This window comes from Trifolium pratense, linkage group LG5 (assembly GCF_020283565.1).
Source record: "Trifolium pratense cultivar HEN17-A07 linkage group LG5, ARS_RC_1.1, whole genome shotgun sequence".
NCBI classification, from domain to species: Eukaryota; Viridiplantae; Streptophyta; class Magnoliopsida; order Fabales; family Fabaceae; genus Trifolium; species Trifolium pratense.
The window spans coordinates 7,573,170-7,591,446 of NC_060063.1; the positions used below are offsets into that span (position 1 = coordinate 7,573,170).

At 32.4% G+C, this 18,277-nt stretch overlaps 3 protein-coding genes across 6 annotated transcripts; all 3 read right to left on the reverse strand.

The window, feature by feature from the left end:
* Positions 1-434: 434 nt before the first annotated feature.
* On the reverse strand, positions 435-5,300 carry LOC123885402 (OVARIAN TUMOR DOMAIN-containing deubiquitinating enzyme 12). Of its 2 annotated transcripts, none has more exons than XM_045934677.1 (10): positions 5,113-5,298; positions 4,160-4,389; positions 3,650-3,723; positions 3,215-3,269; positions 3,007-3,081; positions 2,428-2,501; positions 2,258-2,306; positions 1,338-1,422; positions 852-908; positions 435-752 (listed from the first exon to the last, which is right to left on the reverse strand). In XM_045934677.1, the coding sequence occupies exons 2-10, from the start codon at positions 4,328-4,330 to the stop codon at positions 706-708; spliced, it is 687 nt and encodes a 228-aa protein (XP_045790633.1). In that variant the 5' UTR covers positions 4,331-4,389; positions 5,113-5,298; the 3' UTR covers positions 435-705. The 2 variants fall into 2 exon arrangements, 1 of the variants encoding a protein (XP_045790633.1); XR_006801150.1 differs by lacking the exon at positions 435-752 and adding an exon at positions 1,944-2,013 and having other exon boundaries at positions 5,113-5,300.
* A 2,142-nt stretch (positions 5,301-7,442) lies between these two features.
* On the reverse strand, positions 7,443-10,130 carry LOC123885776 (DEAD-box ATP-dependent RNA helicase 41). 2 transcript variants are annotated; one of them, XM_045935094.1, is made up of 2 exons: positions 9,797-10,130; positions 7,443-9,114 (listed from the first exon to the last, which is right to left on the reverse strand). In XM_045935094.1, exons 1-2 carry the CDS (start codon positions 9,864-9,866, stop codon positions 7,562-7,564), a joined length of 1,623 nt encoding a protein of 540 aa, XP_045791050.1. In that variant the 5' UTR covers positions 9,867-10,130; the 3' UTR covers positions 7,443-7,561. The 2 variants fall into 2 exon arrangements, with proteins under 2 accessions (XP_045791050.1, XP_045791052.1); XM_045935096.1 differs by lacking the exon at positions 9,797-10,130 and having other exon boundaries at positions 7,443-8,987; positions 9,061-9,105.
* A 1,802-nt stretch (positions 10,131-11,932) lies between these two features.
* Positions 11,933-18,277, reverse strand: LOC123884545 (probable magnesium transporter NIPA8). 2 transcript variants are annotated; one of them, XM_045933660.1, is made up of 14 exons: positions 17,946-18,277; positions 17,191-17,482; positions 15,614-15,698; positions 15,453-15,514; positions 15,235-15,320; positions 15,053-15,126; positions 14,283-14,385; positions 14,072-14,200; positions 13,880-13,979; positions 13,669-13,788; positions 13,168-13,258; positions 13,015-13,081; positions 12,493-12,589; positions 11,933-12,407 (listed from the first exon to the last, which is right to left on the reverse strand). In XM_045933660.1, exons 2-14 carry the CDS (start codon positions 17,281-17,283, stop codon positions 12,186-12,188), a joined length of 1,329 nt encoding a protein of 442 aa, XP_045789616.1. In that variant the 5' UTR covers positions 17,284-17,482; positions 17,946-18,277; the 3' UTR covers positions 11,933-12,185. The 2 variants fall into 2 exon arrangements, with proteins under 2 accessions (XP_045789616.1, XP_045789615.1); XM_045933659.1 differs by having other exon boundaries at positions 15,053-15,320; positions 17,946-18,093.

An 18,277-nucleotide genomic window follows, 5' to 3' on the forward strand; every position in this document is an offset into this window, starting at 1 on the left:
GTAATTATGATTCTTCCATTAGTACAAAACCCCTATGAATTTGTTTGCACCATAATCATCGGTATCACACAGAGCATTATTAGAGCATTGTTCAAATTCAAACTGATCCAAAAATTTGGGTATCGTGACAGAGTTGCATAATAGAATTGTGTGCAGCGTACCGCACGGCGCACGCAATCAAGTCACGAGCACACAACTCGGATCCATATAACCCATAACCCATAATCAGTCACGAGCATAACTATCATCATTTCTCAAAATAGGCTAATCTTTGATACTTGAAAAATCTAGTAAATTAATAAATGCATGCTAGGGGGGAATAATCAATACAAATTTGCTTCACAAAGTTAAAAAAAAATAAAAAATTATATACAAATAATACCGAGTTGCTCTTCTCAATATAAGACAGGCATGATTGAAACAAAACTAAAAAATAAAATAATAATATCATAAGTATACTATAAATAATAGTAAAGGGGAAAAAATGTCAAACAAATTATTTCTCCCACTCAACCTTGGCTCCTATATCCACAACCTACTTCATCTTTGATACTTTGGAAAATATACTTTTCAAATTTCAATTTTAGCACTTTACCTTCATTGAATAATGTATATGTTCTGTATTCATAATGGAATATTAATATTTTAGATATCATATGCACCATGCACTGTATCTTATAACTTTGATGCTTAAATCTACATCTTCTAGAATAACCAATGTTTCCTCCTTGGTTTATGTTGGATTGGTGCAGCTAAAACAAACACAAGATAATAAATCAGTACTAATAATAGACTTATGGTCAATACTCCAAAACTAATTCAAGGTCAATTCTAATGGAGGATGAACAAACCTCGATTTTCGTAAAGTGAATTGTAATGAACCTCGGACCAGAAACTCAACCACACTTCTGCATCATTAGGAGGAAACAAGAATAAGAGAATACTATAACAGCACTACAAATGAATGTCATTTTTGGTTCTTAAATGCGTGTGGTGCTGTCACGATAATCATTGTGTATCAAAACTACAAAAATGTACCTAAATATGTCTTTCGTTAGTCAATTTGGTCCTTGAATGTGTCTTTTGTTAGTTAGTTTTGTTCTCTAATGTGTCTTCCATTAGTCAATTTGATTTATAAAATTACTAACAAAAGACACAGATGTTTTCAAAATTTTGATACATTCAAGGATTGTAGTAATAGCGTATTTGAGACTGAAATGACTTTTACTCACTACAAATTTACTAAAAGACAGAGTAGTCAACTTAAGAACTTATATAATCAGACTATTCCTATGGAATGAAGTTATGAAAGGATAATAACAATGTAGAGGTCTTACCACGCTGTGGTGCTTGGTACAGTGGCATAATTTCGATGAAACAAGTATCTCTGAACGATGTTAGAAGGCATATCTTAGCTGCAAACTAAATTAAAAAAAAAAAAAAAAAAATCTCATTATAGTAATACAACAACAATCACATTATAGTAAACGGAAAAAAAATCTCAAGTTTGTCTAGAGAATTTGATGTATGAGTCAATAAATTTGAGAACGCAAACTTCACTACTGATAGAATAGAACCACAGCAAGAACACCAATGACTTGAAACAATTTCATTTTTAAAAATTCATCACGACACGACAAATGAAATAAGCAGTCAGCTTTGCCCCTTTTTCTATATCGCTAACCCAATTAGACCAATGTCAGGGGATATAAGGTTGGCTTAGTGGCTGAGGTGTGGGAGAGTCAAGGAGTGGAGTGATAAGGGTGCTCTCGGGCTCGATTCCCACCTCCAACAAATATTAACATACTAACATTGACTGTTTCAATAAAAATTAGACAAATGTCCAACTTCAGAAGGTATCAGACAAGGGTTACCAGACACAAAACTTATTCAACTAGCTCTAAATAATAAAATAAACTTTGAGCTAAGTTTTCCATCTCAACCTCTAAAACTTGAGTATTTTTCATCCAGCAAAATTCCCAGAGGGAAATTTCTAAAATCAGCCATGTACATCTGCTACAGAGTACAGACAATAGTAAGTGCTTGAAACATATGCTCTTCCAAGATAGAGTAAAACCTCATAAACTTACTACAAAATTTAATACGTCACTAACCAAAATAATCATTTTCTATTAGTAAGATAGTTTGGTAAAAAAAATCAAATTGAACTTTCTTATCATATTTTAAAAAGGAAAATCTAACTAGTTAACAGTTAGTAGCTTCCTACAAAAACCTGATTCAAAACAGCATTACGAACCTTATCAGAAGCTGCCTGTAAGGTAACATGGTCCCCCCATTCTCCAGATCTACACAAGGTAGAAGAAAGAAAGTGAATACTCGAAGAAAATGCTACTAAAAGTATCGAAAAATGTGATGGCTCATTTAATATATGATGGTTTAAGCGATGGTCTATTTGAAAATACATACTTAGCCATTTTCTTGTAATATCGTTTGTACTTCATTGGTACATAGGATTCATATAAGGAACGGTGATCTTTCAGCTGGCAAAGAGAAACATTGTTCAAATAAGCATCTCAAATTATCTATTTTAAATATTTAACAGTGTAAATAAATTTAAAATTGATCTACTCTCTTGTATATTGGGTTTCTACCACTTCCTACACATGCTTTAAAAACCATATTTTTCTTCCCTGAATATTACAGTATTTGACTACGTTTCTTGCATCTTTCAATTTTCTTCTCTTGGGCGATGTTTTGGTCTTCGACTACTATTTAACTACATGTACATACATCCTTAATCGACAATTGTCAACTAATTTTAGGTACTATAAAAGAACAGACACTCTTTTTTATCGCCCCTTTTCTCTTTTGAACATGCACTCACTGATTCAGAACTCATTGTCATTCATATATAAATTACTTAATTAATAAATTTAAATTAGCACGGGATAAATAATCGCAAGCCAATAAAATCAGGTCTCGTCATAGCCTAACATATTTCACAGGCACTATCCTTTCCGCATGACCAAGACAAAAACAACTTACCTGTTTTACAATATCTTTGCGAACATGCTTGTGGTGTTCAGGTGACCTGTAGAGCTGATCTGAAAGTGCACGGAACTGCAATAGATGTAGAATTATCAGCAAAAACTAAAATCATATTAGGATAATTTTATCAAAAACAAAACAAAACAAGAAAAAATCATATCAGGATAATGCTCAAGCCTTGTACACAATTGCAATGAAGTCACACCTGACAATTTCCATCTCCAGATACTCTAACTTCACAAAGACCGTAAACATTCAACCTAAAAGAGTGAAGAGAGAATGGTTTAATATTCTAACAAAGAGTAAATCCACAGCAAGAGTAGATATTATGACATTTTACAAGTTGAGCTTAACCTCATTATTTTAAAAATTTAGGAGCCTCTAGAATCCCTAATATGCTATAATTGCTACTTCTAACCAAGTTACAATGCTGTTGCTACTTATTTTAAACTAAAGGAAAACTGAAAAAATAAAATTTACTCAACCAGTTGTGTTCAATTTTACATAATATAAAAGTGTCGTTTCTTCCAATGCTCATTGCTATTAATATTTGCATTTCTACCAAAAGGGCATAGGTAAATTCAAGGTTAAGAATGTTCCTAACAAGAAATAGTAGATTTTACATAACAGAACTACATACCTCTGTAGCAGACGCTGATGATCCATACTGGCATCATTCATGGTTGGGAAGAATGAATTTATGCGGGGTACATGCTGTGATTTTAAGAAGAAATCAGAAAATGGGATGTGTGATCGTTAACTAAAAGAAAGTCTACTTCTCTATGTGATGATTATGTCAATTAAGCAAAACTTGTAATACCATAAAAGGTAAAAAAGTAAAACAAAATTAAGAGAAAAATTTCAAAATCACAGGCAAAGAAAGAAAGGAAATAACAACAAACTCTAACACCAGTATGCTCTTTCAAATTAATTACAACTAGTAATTAATACGCTTTCTCATGCAAGAACACTCGTGCTAAAGTGTTGATACATCCACCCAATTTTGTTGCAAAATTTAACTTTCATTTAGAATAATGAAGCAAGGATCAAAGTCTAGACTTACGATTGACACCGTACCACTAACGAACTCTTTCAAAAACTTAATAGTTCAAATGAAATCACATAAAAAGTAAAAACGAGGGATTCTTACAGGAACAGGTTCCAAATTCGAAAGACGCCGGCCGACTGCTCCATCTAATTTGGCGTACTCTTCCGATAACACAAGAGCAATCATCTGATCATCCTCAACATCATTCTGACTACTAAGCGAAGTTGAACTAGAACTTTCACCCCAACTTTGAGGCTGTGATCCATTCATCATATCCGAAACAAAAACTCCTTGAGCCTCCGACCTAAACAAAAAATTCACAGCCACTAAACCTACAACAATCATAAGAACTTAGAATTAATACAAGAGAATAATTTCGATGCACTAAGTGTAAACCATTTTACAGTGTCAACCAATCACAAACCATCATTTGTAAGACTTTTAAGCTAGATATATATGAAAAAAGTCAAACTTTTTTAAACATCGAACGATTATAATCGACTGTCAATCTAAAAAAAAATCTTTACACCGTCAATGCATATGAACGAAACCCTCGATACAAAATATAGGTTCACACTCTCCAATTTTCCTAACAATTGATCCTGAAATTCTAATCAAAACAAAAACACAATGCACCAATTGAGAAAACAAAAATTAGGGATTAGAAAATCATAGATTATAAACATAACCATGATCAAAATTCAAAACCCCTACAAGAGTAAAATCACACCAAAACCCTTCAAATTCAATATAAACTTAACACAAAATTAATGTTAAAAATAAAATTGAAATTAACAAAACAAATTCTTGACAAATACCAAATCAATGTTAGAAATTGATCATAAATTGATAAATTAAATTAATATAATGCGATTTTTGAATACACAGTCAGATCGTAGATTCTGATTTATTTATTTTTTGAAAATGAAAAATTAAAAAAGAAAAGGCTGATAATATGCAAAATGAAATTATAAAGAATAAAGAACAACATAAGAATTTATAATTTAATTGATAATATTAAATTATAATTAAAAAGAATGAAGAAAGAAAAAAACCTGCGATTGTGTTGCGATTGAATGAATGAGTGGTGATGAAGAAGGAGGAATGAGTAAAGTGTGTTGAAAATGAATTTAATTAAATAAAGAAATAAAAAAAGAAGTTTTCAATTTTCGTGTTTTTTTGGGAAAGGTTTGGCGAAGGTCGATGGATTGAAGAAAACACGTTATTAGTTGTAGTTGTTGCTCACACATATTACGAACAAATAATATAAAAATAAAAATCTAGAATACTTTTGTTATAATAAATAACAGCTATTGTTATCAATGTTACTTGATTCATTCGCTTGTCATTGGTGCTGAATTTGGTTGGAGGATCACAGTTCAATCTTCCTTAATTGCGATTAGAAGATGGCTGAAACCACTTGATGTTAGAACTGACACTCGAACCAGATTAAACTGGTGGTGAAAAAAAACGACTATTGTTAAAAATGAGTAAAATGCCATTAGTGAATCACTGCAAATGGTAACGGTTTTGGTCCTTTAAGCATGTGGTTAGAAGTTCGATTTATGACTTATGCCTATGGAAAAAATTCGGTTAGGAGGGAGGAACTCACCTTGTATGCCCTACATGTTCCCCGACAAAGATACTAACTACGGTGGAAACTTCGTACTAATATTATCGTAACAAAAAGTAAAATGTATGAATCAAAAACATGTAAAAAAATTTTTTTGTCAAGTAGTCTAGTGACTAGAAAATTCACCTTAAAAGTGAATAACGGGATTGTCCCGGATTTGAACTCAGACTCCTGCACAATTAGTGCACTATCTCTACCAATTGAGATAATCTCATCATGTAATTTAAATTGTTATCAATAATAAATATGAACATACACGGAACACAAAGAAAATGAAATATTGATTCTTTAATTTCAGCCACTGTTTTGTTTTTCTTGATGAGTATACTATTTTTTGTTTTACTTGTAATATATTTTATTCTGTTTTTGTTTTTTTTAAAGAAATTTTATTCAGTTTTTTTGTTTTGTTACATTTGTGTATATTTTATTAACCTTTTGATGTAAACATAACATAACAAAGTCCTTTTCCTTTAGATTCTTTTGGTGAAAGGAAAAATATGTAAATTATGAGACTAATTTTGAAAATTAAATTTTCCAAAAACAACTAATAAACAAGTCTAAGTGTGTATGTAGTTTGAACGTATTTATTATGTGATGTTCCTACCAATTGAGCTATGCTCACGGGGACAATAAATTTACGTATTTATTAAAATAAAAAGTCTACGTATTTTATTTTTTTTGGTACAAAAGAGGGGCAAAGCCCCAAAAAGTCTACATATTTATTAATTAAATTTAGTAATAAAGATAAAGTTTTTAAGTGATGGTACACTACACCAGATGTGAGCATCCATGGGTATATCATCTAAAGTGAAAATATTTTTTTTCATTTTCATTGCTTTATTTGATATTTAAATGCCAACGCTAATAAACAAGTTTCCATTGTCTTTAAGTTTCACCTTATAGTAATTAAGCTTGATCCCGTTTTCCATCCAATCCTATTCTCAACCTCAAGTCAAAAAGGTAAAAATTCTGATGAATAGGTTATTTGACCAAAAAAAAAATAGTTCTTGTATATTATTGCAATATAATGAAATATATTGCAGTGTATCTTCTATTAATAATATTTTATACTAAAGTGACTAATAAAAGATACTATCACAGTGAAAGTTTTTTCTTGAAAATTACTTTGATGTCGGCTTCCGTAAGGAGAAAATTGACGATTAGAGGAGTTTTTGATCGAGGGAGAGAGCTGCAATGTGTGTGGTGTTCGAAAGCTCCGGAAATGATCGTTTTCTAGCTCGATTTGGTATGAAATGTGGTGTTCGAAAGCTCCGGAAATGATCGTTTGCTAGCTCGATTTGGTATGAAATTTTTATGTGGTCTAGGATATCATTGGTCTTTTCGGGCGATCTTGTTGTGTTGCTGCAGAGCTTATGTTCTTACCTTACAAACCGAAAAGGGGTTAAAGGCTTTTTGTTAGTTTGACATTCGGTTTTGTAGACAATTTGGAAAGCTATAAATGATCGTATTTATGGTGGTGGATTCGATCAAAAGCATGACCTGACAATGGTTGTTGGCTAGAAAGTCTGAGACGCCCTGTTTACTATATGAATGGATTACAAATTCAATAGATTGCTACGTTGCCTAGGTGCAGGTATGGTACCGAGTACGGGTACGGCATTTTTAAAAAAACTGTTAATTTTTAAAGTTCATTCTCACCATGCCAAGTTTTGAACAGCACAGAGACAATAGAATCTAGCACTTCTCTTCAATCTCAACCTATATGTATGTAATTGATTAGAGGCTTAAATATGAAGAAATCTTTCATCTTTCAAAAGTGTCATCATATACATGCATTTTCTAGTGTCATTTTCTATGTTGGCAAAAGAAAAAAATAATTAGTCTAGAAGTCAGCAAGTAACAGAAATTCATCATTTGTGCTTTCTCTTCTTTGAACCTTTGCCACCAGAGAAAAATCTTGTGGTATACTGTGAATTCATAAGCTCCCGAGGTATAGCCGCTGCACCCGACTTTAGTACATCAACTAACTCTGCGAAAACATTCCTATTCTCGTCGTTCACAAAAACTATGGCTTGACCTTCCTCTCCCATTCTAGAAGCCCTTCCTATTTGATGTACATATTCCTTAATGGAATTCGGCATGTCGAATACAATCACTTGTCTTACGCCTAATAGATCAACCCCTCTACCCAAAACTCCGGTAGCCACAATCACGGGGAACTCTCCGACCATAAATGACTGCATTATTTCTCTCCTTACTGTCATAGACTTCTCGCCGTGAATTGACACAGATTTAATTCCTGTTGAAACTGTAATTGCATTTGCCAGGAGATCTGCCCCAAGTCTCGAGCCGACGTATATTACAATAGGTGGCTTAAAATGTTTCTGGCTTGTTAAAATGTCAAACAGTTTCTGCTTCTTTTGTTTCGATTCGACCCAAATAGCTAGCTGCTTCACGGCTTTATTTGGTCTGTTAGGTTCACCAACGGTTATCACCACTGTATCCTTTGCCAGAGAGTTCGCCATTTTCTCTAAATCATCGGACATTGTTGCCGAAAACATTAAGACCTGAGGTTGTGACAAAGCCGTGCATATCTGTAAGACCTGATCTCGAAAACCCCTTTGCAGCATGCAGTCCACCTCATCGACAACAAAAGTTGTTATGTCATCTAAGTCAATCTCGTGCTTCGTTAAAAGATCAACGAGCCTTCCTGGTGTTCCAACAATCAATTCGACTCCTTGCTGAATGCGGTAGAGTTGCCTAGCCATTGCATCGCCGCCAACCACAAGTGCGGTTTTAAACGGCAACCCTTTTCCAAGCAATTTTGCGTGCTCTTCAACCTGTATACTGAGCTCTCTCGTAGGTGTTAACACCATAGCTAAAGGCTTTTTCTTATCTGAAACATAAGTCAAACGATGACTTACACAACGAGAAATTATTGGAATAAGAAACGAAGCTGACTTTCCGGATCCTGTATCGGCCAAAACAATCATGTTCTTCCCCATCGAAGCAGCAGGGATTGCTTGCATTTGGACAGGCGTAGGCATCTCATATCCAGCTGCTTCTATGTTGTGGAGGAGTTTGTCGGGGAGGTTACATGAAGTGAACGACATAACCGGTGCCGAAACAACACCCTTCACATGAATGTCAAGTTTCTTTCGAAGCAATTCAGCCTGAATCTGATCACCTCCTAAAGACGCCATTCCTAATTTGTTATTAGTATCGCTAACATAAAAGCACTCATCAGCTGCAGGTAGTTTTTTAGGTGGCGGAAGACCACCAACATGAGATGAGGATTTGGAAATTCGACATAGTACCGATTGTTTACATTCCAAACTGCAAACATCATCATCAGTTTCATCACATATATACTCACCATAGCGGCCACATATAATACACATCGGCTCACCTGGAAGAGCATCTCTCTGGTCCTTAGAACTCAACTTCACATCATTCTCTACATCTAAAATAACAAATAGATAAACAAGATCAATTTGGTTGGTATTTTAAAAGTTCCAAAAACAAGCTTCTTGAAGACTTGATAGCAAGGTTTTAAATAAAGGTTTGTGACTGCGATTGCAGCTGCATCCACCGCACGTGTACACAACTTATCAACATGTCATAAGTTGTTTCCATAAACTCTCTCAAATCGTCTCACAAGTGTTTATACCAGTAGATAAGCTCAACTAAGACAGTGCAAACATGAAGCATTGAATCTATACTATCATGTTTATTAGTTAAAGTGAAAATAAAAACAGAAAAATTGGAAATTAAACATGCCTCAAAATTCCAAAAAAGGTTTTCCTATTAAACGCCCATTTGGATTAGTTTATACGAGTATATAAGTTTTTCTGTTAATTCATAAGTTCTCACTAACAAAAATTGTATCTTTATAAGCTGTTTTTTCATAAACTACCTTAACAAGCTTAGAATAATACTTATCTATTTGCATAAGTTGTTTTGCAAAAATTCAAAAATAAACCAATCCAAACAGACCCTTAATAACATATTTCATTTGAATTATACTAAATCAAACAGAATTTGAAAAACCCAATTAAAATATATTAAATCATGATTCAACAACACCCAAATTCAACAACAGAATTCAATTAAAGAACATAAAGAAAAGATTATGATTACATTACCATTAGGTGCATCGGTTGAGAACGATTGAATGATTGATGGGTCATCGTTAATTGGGTTAGAATGAACCATGTTGTTGTTGATCTTATTCAATTGGCAGAAAAAGTGTGTTCTTGTTTAGGGTTTTGGAAAATAGAGAGTGTACTCTTCTTCATATGATTTGAGTCTTCAATTTCATCAAGTTTGAAGTGAAATTGAAATTGAATTTCTAATCATGCGGGAAAAGGAACGAACAAGTACAACCTCAATTTATAAGGCAATGTGATTTCGTGTTTTGTTTTTGTTTTACAAAGGTTGCAATGTTGCATAGGATCAAGAAGGAATTGGATTGTGCCCAGACAGAACACCTGAACCGTCAGATTCTTATCACACGGTCCAGATTTTAAAATCAAAACATTTTAAAATTTAAAATTCAAGATAAAAATCTAGAACGTTTTTTTTTTAAAAAAAAAAAATTTGGTATCCGACCCTAGAACGTTTGATCTAATCAAACGGTTTAGATATAAATTAATTGACTATTGTGCAGTCATATCTCTCCGACCGTATAGAATCTGCAACTCTTTATATTATTATCTCAAAAAAACATCATTAGTATTTAGTACTATTTAAAAACTACATCATAGTTTAATATTCACTATTTAATAGTTAACATTAATTATTAATTATTTCAGTCTCCTCTTCTCAATTCTTATCATCATGAAACAATGTATCGGGAATGTGTCTAGTATGTTTTTATTACAAAAACAAAATTTAATCATTGGATACTTCTCCGATAAGTATTAGGAAGTATTGAGAATGTGTATGGAATTTTTTTATTAAAAAGTAAAATTTAATCACTGTATATTTATCTGATCAGTAACGGAAGTATCAGAAACATATCGGTGTTAGATATGATATCTGACACAATACTTAGACAGTTTTAGAGTATCGGGGACTTCATAGATAGAGTATACAACTTTAGATTAAAAGTACATAATAAGTTAAAAATATTATCTAGGAATAACTCAATTAACAAAATGTCAAAATTATTATGTTGGTGATGGCAAATTGAACTAATATTATCTTTTTTTTGAAGCAGAACTAATATTATCTTGAAAACTTTCAAAACAGTGAAGTCCGAAATAGGATTAAGTCATTCGTAAAAGGCAAAAACACTCAACAAAATGTCGACTGACTTAGCCTACCAAGTTGGTGGTGAGCCAGGATAAATCATATCAAGTCATTTTTCTCTTCCCTTCTTTTATTTACTTTTACATAAGTGATTTATGGTTTAACTTTATTTACTTTTAGATAAGTTATTTATGGTTTAACTTTATATTTGATGTTCAAAAAAGTTCTTTCAACATTAAATGACTTCTTTAATACATAAAATCAATGAAACAACTTCTAAAATAAAGTTTGATTCGTCCCCGTAAGTATAGTTCAGTTGGTTGGGACATTGCAAGTAAAATGTAGGGATCGGGATTCGAACCTCGGCAATCCCATTATTTCACTTTAAAAAGTAAAATTCAAGTCACTAGACTACTTGACAAAAAAAAAAGTTTAATTCTTGTCTTATATTGAGTTGACTTATGTATAAATGAAAATGATGATTTGAAGCTTTCGCTTGAGAGAACGTTATGCCAAAACATTTAAAAATGCTAACATTTTCTTTTTGAATATATATCATGTATGGATTAGCTACGTTGATTTGTCTTTAATTTTTTTTTCAAGTTATCTAATGGCTAAAAATTCACCTTAAAGATGAATAAGTGTAGTGTCTGGGATTCAAATCCCGACTCCTACACATATAGTGTGATACCCCTACCAACCGAACTAAGCTCACGGGGAGATGATCATAACTATTTTAAAATACAATTAAGATGATTGTCATCTAATAAAACATCAAATTGAAATTTTATATCAATAAAGTGGATCAACATTTTAGATGGTTCACAGAAGACTTCATGAATTTTTAAATTTTAATTATAAGATCATTCTGTTGGGTGCACTGAACTATTAATTAGATGTCATATACTAATATTTTACATGTACCGAGTCTGAAAGAAATGAAAAATGCAATATATGAAGTCATAAACATTATGAAATTTGAGGATTCCAGAGACATTAGTGGATTAAATTAAATAAAAGCAGAAGAATAAGACAAGACAAAGCTTCTTTTTCTTTTCAATTTGTCCAAGCAAAAATTTACAAGTATATACAATATAGAATTTTTTGATCTGTTTTTTTTTTCTTAGGGGGAAGATTACATGAATGCTCAATGGGGCAAATAATTGAATTAATTATGAATCAATGGTTTATATCTCATCTACTCCAATCATTAAAAAAATTGGAAAAAAAAAGAAATCAAAGAAATAAAAAATTGGGAAATCCTATGGATATCAAACACTATCAAGGGCTAGGAGGAACAATTGTACTACTGTCAAGCAATTTTGTGGCATCTTCATCCAAAGGTATCTTGCTCCAACCAGAATTCCTCATCGACAAAATCCTTGCTCGTTCGAGTGCATTACCTCTGAAGCCATTCATTCTCGATGACATCATTGGCATCACAAGAACTGAAGATGCATTTATCGTATCCTCCCCGAAACCAAGTGTTAATGCACAAGAAGTCTGCAAATAGATAGAAACTCGGATTGTTACTTATCGAAACAGATAGCATCTGACAACAAAGTTAATTCGACCAATCATAATATACCTTTGCCTTGACCAGAATATCTGTAATCTTTATCAGGACTCCTTTGACAAAAGATCTGGGGTCTTTGTTGTGTGCTTCTTCGGAAGATGCTACTAGCCTATAACAGATAAAACAGTATCGTCATTGGTGAAAGTCGCCCATAATAATAAGCACGTGTATAAGCATCAGGAATAAATCAAGTTATGTTAACAAAACAGTATTGTCAATTGAGGATCGCAGAAAATCGCAATAGTGCTATAGTACCGCTATAGCCATTATTTCACACTATATTTAGTACTAAATAACATATTGCAGTTGCAGAACAATGACAATTTGTTCAAATTCTGTTATGCAATTGAAGCACCTTTTTCTGCTTTCGAAGATCAAAGCAGAATAGAAGAATACACTAGAAGCTTCTTAAAATAGATTTTTATGCTTATATTATTGTAGTTTATAAATTTAGCATGCTTTCAGGGATGTCTCATAAATATGAAGAAAAAAAAATTCACATTTGGTAATTCGTGCAAAGATTTCTTATTGTACCTTTTCATTTCTGTTGAAATGGCAGGAGACACGGCGGAGTCCAAAGAACTGTCTTTAGTTTCGGAAACTGAAACATTTAAAAAAAGTTACATACTACCCTCTGATAACTTCGGTTTATAGTAAAACCATAAAACAATTATGAATTTATATTACCTTTTGATTCATCAGGTGCCAGCAAAGAAATGCCAATGAACACACACATCATTCCAAGTATAAACATTGTTGTCCTTAACGTGTCAAATACCTGCTTTCAGGAAGATAAGGTTTAAATGACACCTAAATTCATTATCAAAAAACATTCAGCACTCATCGAAGTAATGATATTAATGTTCACCAAACAAAAATTTAAATTAAAAATACAAGCAAAATAAGTAATAGGTGCCAAATATATGGATTGGAAAACTAATTGAATTGGTACTAAATCACTCAAGCAGACGGATAATTTCAGTTACAGAGTATACTAAGAAACTGAAATAAAAAAAAAAAAAAAAAAAAAAAAAAACCATGAAATGGAACAGTGCTCCTGATGTGTTTTGTGTGTTAAATCCACAGTGTTTCTAAAATTGATGTACAATAGTTTGATTTTAACTTCTTAGAGTGTCCGTGCCAAGGGAAAAACTAGATACGTGTATGCATAACTAAACGTGAAATTACCTGATATTCCTGAAAATATATAAATCCTGTACAGATTGAGAAGAAAGTCCATGTTATCTGAAACATCGGAACAATAAGAATTGCATCGAACAAGGACAGTCCTTCATTCAACCTAGTCATCTGCACAATCGGTATAGTTTATATGATCAAAACATTGCAAACATTGAGATAAAGGCCCTAAGTTATTTTTTAACCCAAAAAGAAGCCTTACCCAAAATCCAGCAGTACTGAGAAAAAAAAGAAGCATGGAATACGTGAACCAGCTGTGCAACTGATAACCATTGGACATAGCCAGCCGTAAGAGGTTAGACCTGCCAAAATAAAGTTGACATTATTAGGAATAAAGTGCATGGTTATTGTGTCATGAATGAAGCATGATAGCATGTCAGAGTAGCAGACTTACAGCGATTTGGCGAACAAAACTGAACATGAACCTATAGCCCCTGAAACTACAGCATATGAAAATGGCAATAGCATACTCCAAAAGGGTTTGAGGTCATGTCCTGATACAGCAAGCATAAATTCACCCCGCCTGCACATTTTACATGTTAATCATAAAGAAAAAAATTTGTTTAAATTGAACTATCAACAAATAATTAAATCCTAGGCATTACTTGTAAATGGAGTGATGCAAGATAACAATTACAATCAAAGCTAGAAGGTACAGAAGGAATGCTGCATTGGTATATTTCTCTGTCAACTGCTCCGGAGTATAAACTGAAACGCAAACAGCCCATCACAAAAATTAGTTTGCACTATTGAAATGAACGTTTTTTCTTTATGATATTATGATTTATTCATATGTTCAGCAAAAATTAATCTTGACATTTAACGACCATAATGAACATATGAACTGATAAATCAAATTATATTTTGGGTTAAATATGTTTTTAGTCCTTATAAAATCATGTTATTTCAAGTTTAGTTCCTATTACATTTTAATGGTAATTTTAGTCCTCCATAATATTGCAGTTTATAAGAATAGTCCCTATTTTGGAAACTTTTTACAAAAAATGGATATTTTTAGTCCATCAAATTAGTCCCAACAAAATGCAAATAGGGATTAAAAATGAATATATTTTTTGAGGGACTAAACTTAAAAACTCGTGATTTTGTAGGACTGAAAACATATTTAACCCTTAAATTTATAGCAAAAGCATTAAAAATTAAAATGCTATGTGAACTGGTCTCGAAAACAAAAGTCCAATACACTTAAGGATGCAGTTTGCTGAATTATTCATTTAAGTCAATTGCATATAACATTTGATATTGATAATACTATCTGAAACTTAATTTCGCTTTCAGCTTAATTAAGAAATGAACATTGTTTTCACACGAGACATAGAACCAATGCTTTAATTGAAGTAGCTGATATGTTGCATACCAGGTGATTGGTGATTGCCAAAAGCAACTAGAAAAACATTTCCAAGAACAATGAAAGCTGTGGCAACCAGTACCCTGTTTAAAGGACAATTAATTATTAACACACAAGAACTTACATCGGTAGAACAGTTTTGGTGGAAAGGAAAAAAGTGAAACAGTAATTTCAATTCAAATTTGGCATACTTGACTGTCACCATTTTGTTCAACACAAAGTAAGCAAATGCAAGGTTAGATACAAATTGAACAGATCCCAGAGCTGCAAGAAGTGACTGCGGAGCAAACAGAAGAATAGTTAATCAGAAGGAAAGGCGTTACAATAATGTAAAACTACGGAACAATAAAATCATAAAATTACATATGGTTTGAAAAAAAAAAATCCAAAAAGTATCATAGAAACATACCTGAGCAGCATAGCCAAACGAAATGAAATTAAGACAGTTTCCAAAAAAGAAAAATAGGATACCTGCATATCAAGATTTATACAACAGAAACAAAAACAATGAATCAGCCACTTGGGTGAAATGTGCAAAAACCAACGTATATAAATGCAACTATATTATACCGATTCTCCAACTCGGAAAGTATATAATAGGCTTCAGGGTCATCTTTCCATGTACCCCATCACTTCCAAGTAAATATCTTTCTCTCTGCAAAAAGCATAACACAACTTATTCATTGATGTTTCCGGACTAATTTGATATTGCAACTTTAAAGAAAGTTATGTGAATATTGCCAGAAATTATTCAGATTGCAAATTGATATGGCATTCAAATAAGTCAAACGACGTGAACAAAAATCAGCTGGAATTAAATTTAACAAAATGTTTCACTGATTCACTTTAGGGTATGTTTAGATGGAAGATTTTGGAGGGAGGGTTTTGAAGGGTTAAGTCTATAGTTTGATATATAATTGACATTTTAAAAAATTGAAAATATTAACATGATAGATGATCATATAACAATTAAATCACAATTTATTTTTGAAACACTATAACTTCCTTAAGTTAGAAAAGAAAGATTCGTCCTCCTCTCCCCTCCACTCTACCATCTAAACATACCCTTATAATGTTGAAAGTCTATGTCACATTTAAGTTCTTTTTAGTCCCCCCTAATCCAAAAGATATGCATACATTATCTTATTCAAAACATTGCTATCCAAAGCAATGATGTAACAAAGATGTAAATGAGGTTAAAAATGATGTATTAACCAATTAACTAAGTTAAGAATTATCATGTCAGCTGAAATCTGAGAAGGAACACATTACAACAACACCAACCGAGTCTTATCCCACTAAGTAGGATTGGCTACATTGATCAAACCACATCATAATGTTTTGTCATATATCATACTCTATCCAACTCAGTAATGAACTAGGTCTTTCTTAATGGTTTCTCTTATTGTTTTTCTAGGTCTTCGTTGTCTCTAGCAATTTGACTACGCTTCATCTTATCTACTCTCCTTATTACAGAATCTACAGGTCTTCTCTCCACATGCTCAAACCAATCCTACCTTAAAGGTCTCTAATGTTGCCATTCCTAATCCTATCTCGTCTAGTCTTACACTCAAAACGGCATTCAATAGTTTAATCTCGTGTTGGTTTTTTACCTCCCAACACTCCGCCCGTACAACATTACCAGTCTTACAGTAGTACTACAAAACTTTCCCTTCAATTTGAGCAGTACTTTTGTATCACATAAAACACCTAAGGCGTTCCACCATTTCAACCACTCAACTTGAATTCAATGGTTTACATCTTCTATTTCTCCGTCGTTTTGTACTATAGACCCAAAATATTTAAACAGTGTGATATGATCTCCAAACCAAAAGACCGTGTATACATACATACATGTACATAAAAGATATTTAAATCGTGTGACTTGTGGTATGATATGATCTCCAAACCGAGAGACAATGTATACACACATACATATATACAATACATAAAAGTACATCACGACGTCCTTGTGAGCTTAACTCAGTTGGTAGGGACATTGCATTATTTATGCAGGAGTCGGGGTTCGAACCCCAGACACTCCACTTATTCACCTTTAAAGCCACTAGGCTACTTGACCAAACAAAACAAAAAAACAAAGTACATCACAAACGAATTCAAGGTGAGAATAACAATTTAAGCCATACCTCATTATGTCCTAGTTTAAGAAGGTTGGTCCCAAAGTTTATAGCAATACTACCAAAAAGATTGATGAAAGCTCCAACAACCCACTCCCCCATGGATAAAAGATGTGGCACCACAAAAGAGACACCACATACACCAAAAAAAACTTGCGTTCACTGTCCAACAGAAGTTAACTCTCAAACTTTCACACAAATTGAGACAAAGCAAAGTGGAAATTGGAATATAGATTATTTTGCAGCTTTTGTTGTAAGCACCAAATGAATCAGCTTCAAAACAACACTATAATAAATAAACCTGCATCATTAGCAAACATAAATCAAACAACTAAACCAAAAATCTTCAATAATGTAGTCAAATACTAATAATTAATTGTTAGCTAAGAAATTGTTCATGAAAAGTGAAACTATATGTAAAAAATTTAAAAGAAAAAAATATATTAAATAAGGGGAAAAAATAAATTAAAGGGTAGCATAAATTAGCTAAATTTAATCCCAAAATGAAATAAAAAATTTCAAATTTTGGGGGCATACAATTTTGATCAATAAAGGGAAGAAAAAATCACAGAAATTGCAACAATTGAATGCACGAATTAACCAAATCAAAAGCAACAAAAATTCAATATACTTCATTGAAAAAATTCAGATCTGCTAAATTTGGTAGAAAATCGAAATTGAAAAAAAAAAAAAAAAAAGAAAAAAAAAAAAAGCGAAATTGCATTGTTGATGAATTGATAAATTAGGAAGTTGATTTGATTTACCTGAGAAAGAAGGAATTGAAATTATGCGGTTGGGATTGAAGCGAAGGTGAACGAATGAATGAATGAATGAATTCAAATTGAAGAGAAGAGGAAAGAGAAATAAGGGTTTTAATAAAAGAAGTAAAAAGATGATTAAGTTAATTATTAATTAATTAAGTAATTAATAAGGAGTAGTATAAAACAAAAAACATTGTTAATTAATTAAGAAGACTTTTCTTGGTCCAAAAAGAGGGGAAGTTTTTTTGTTTCGAGAAGAACAATGTTGTAATGTGGTGGAATCGAAGAGAGAGAGAGGAAAGAGAGAGGAAATTGATTGTTGTGTTGTCAATGTC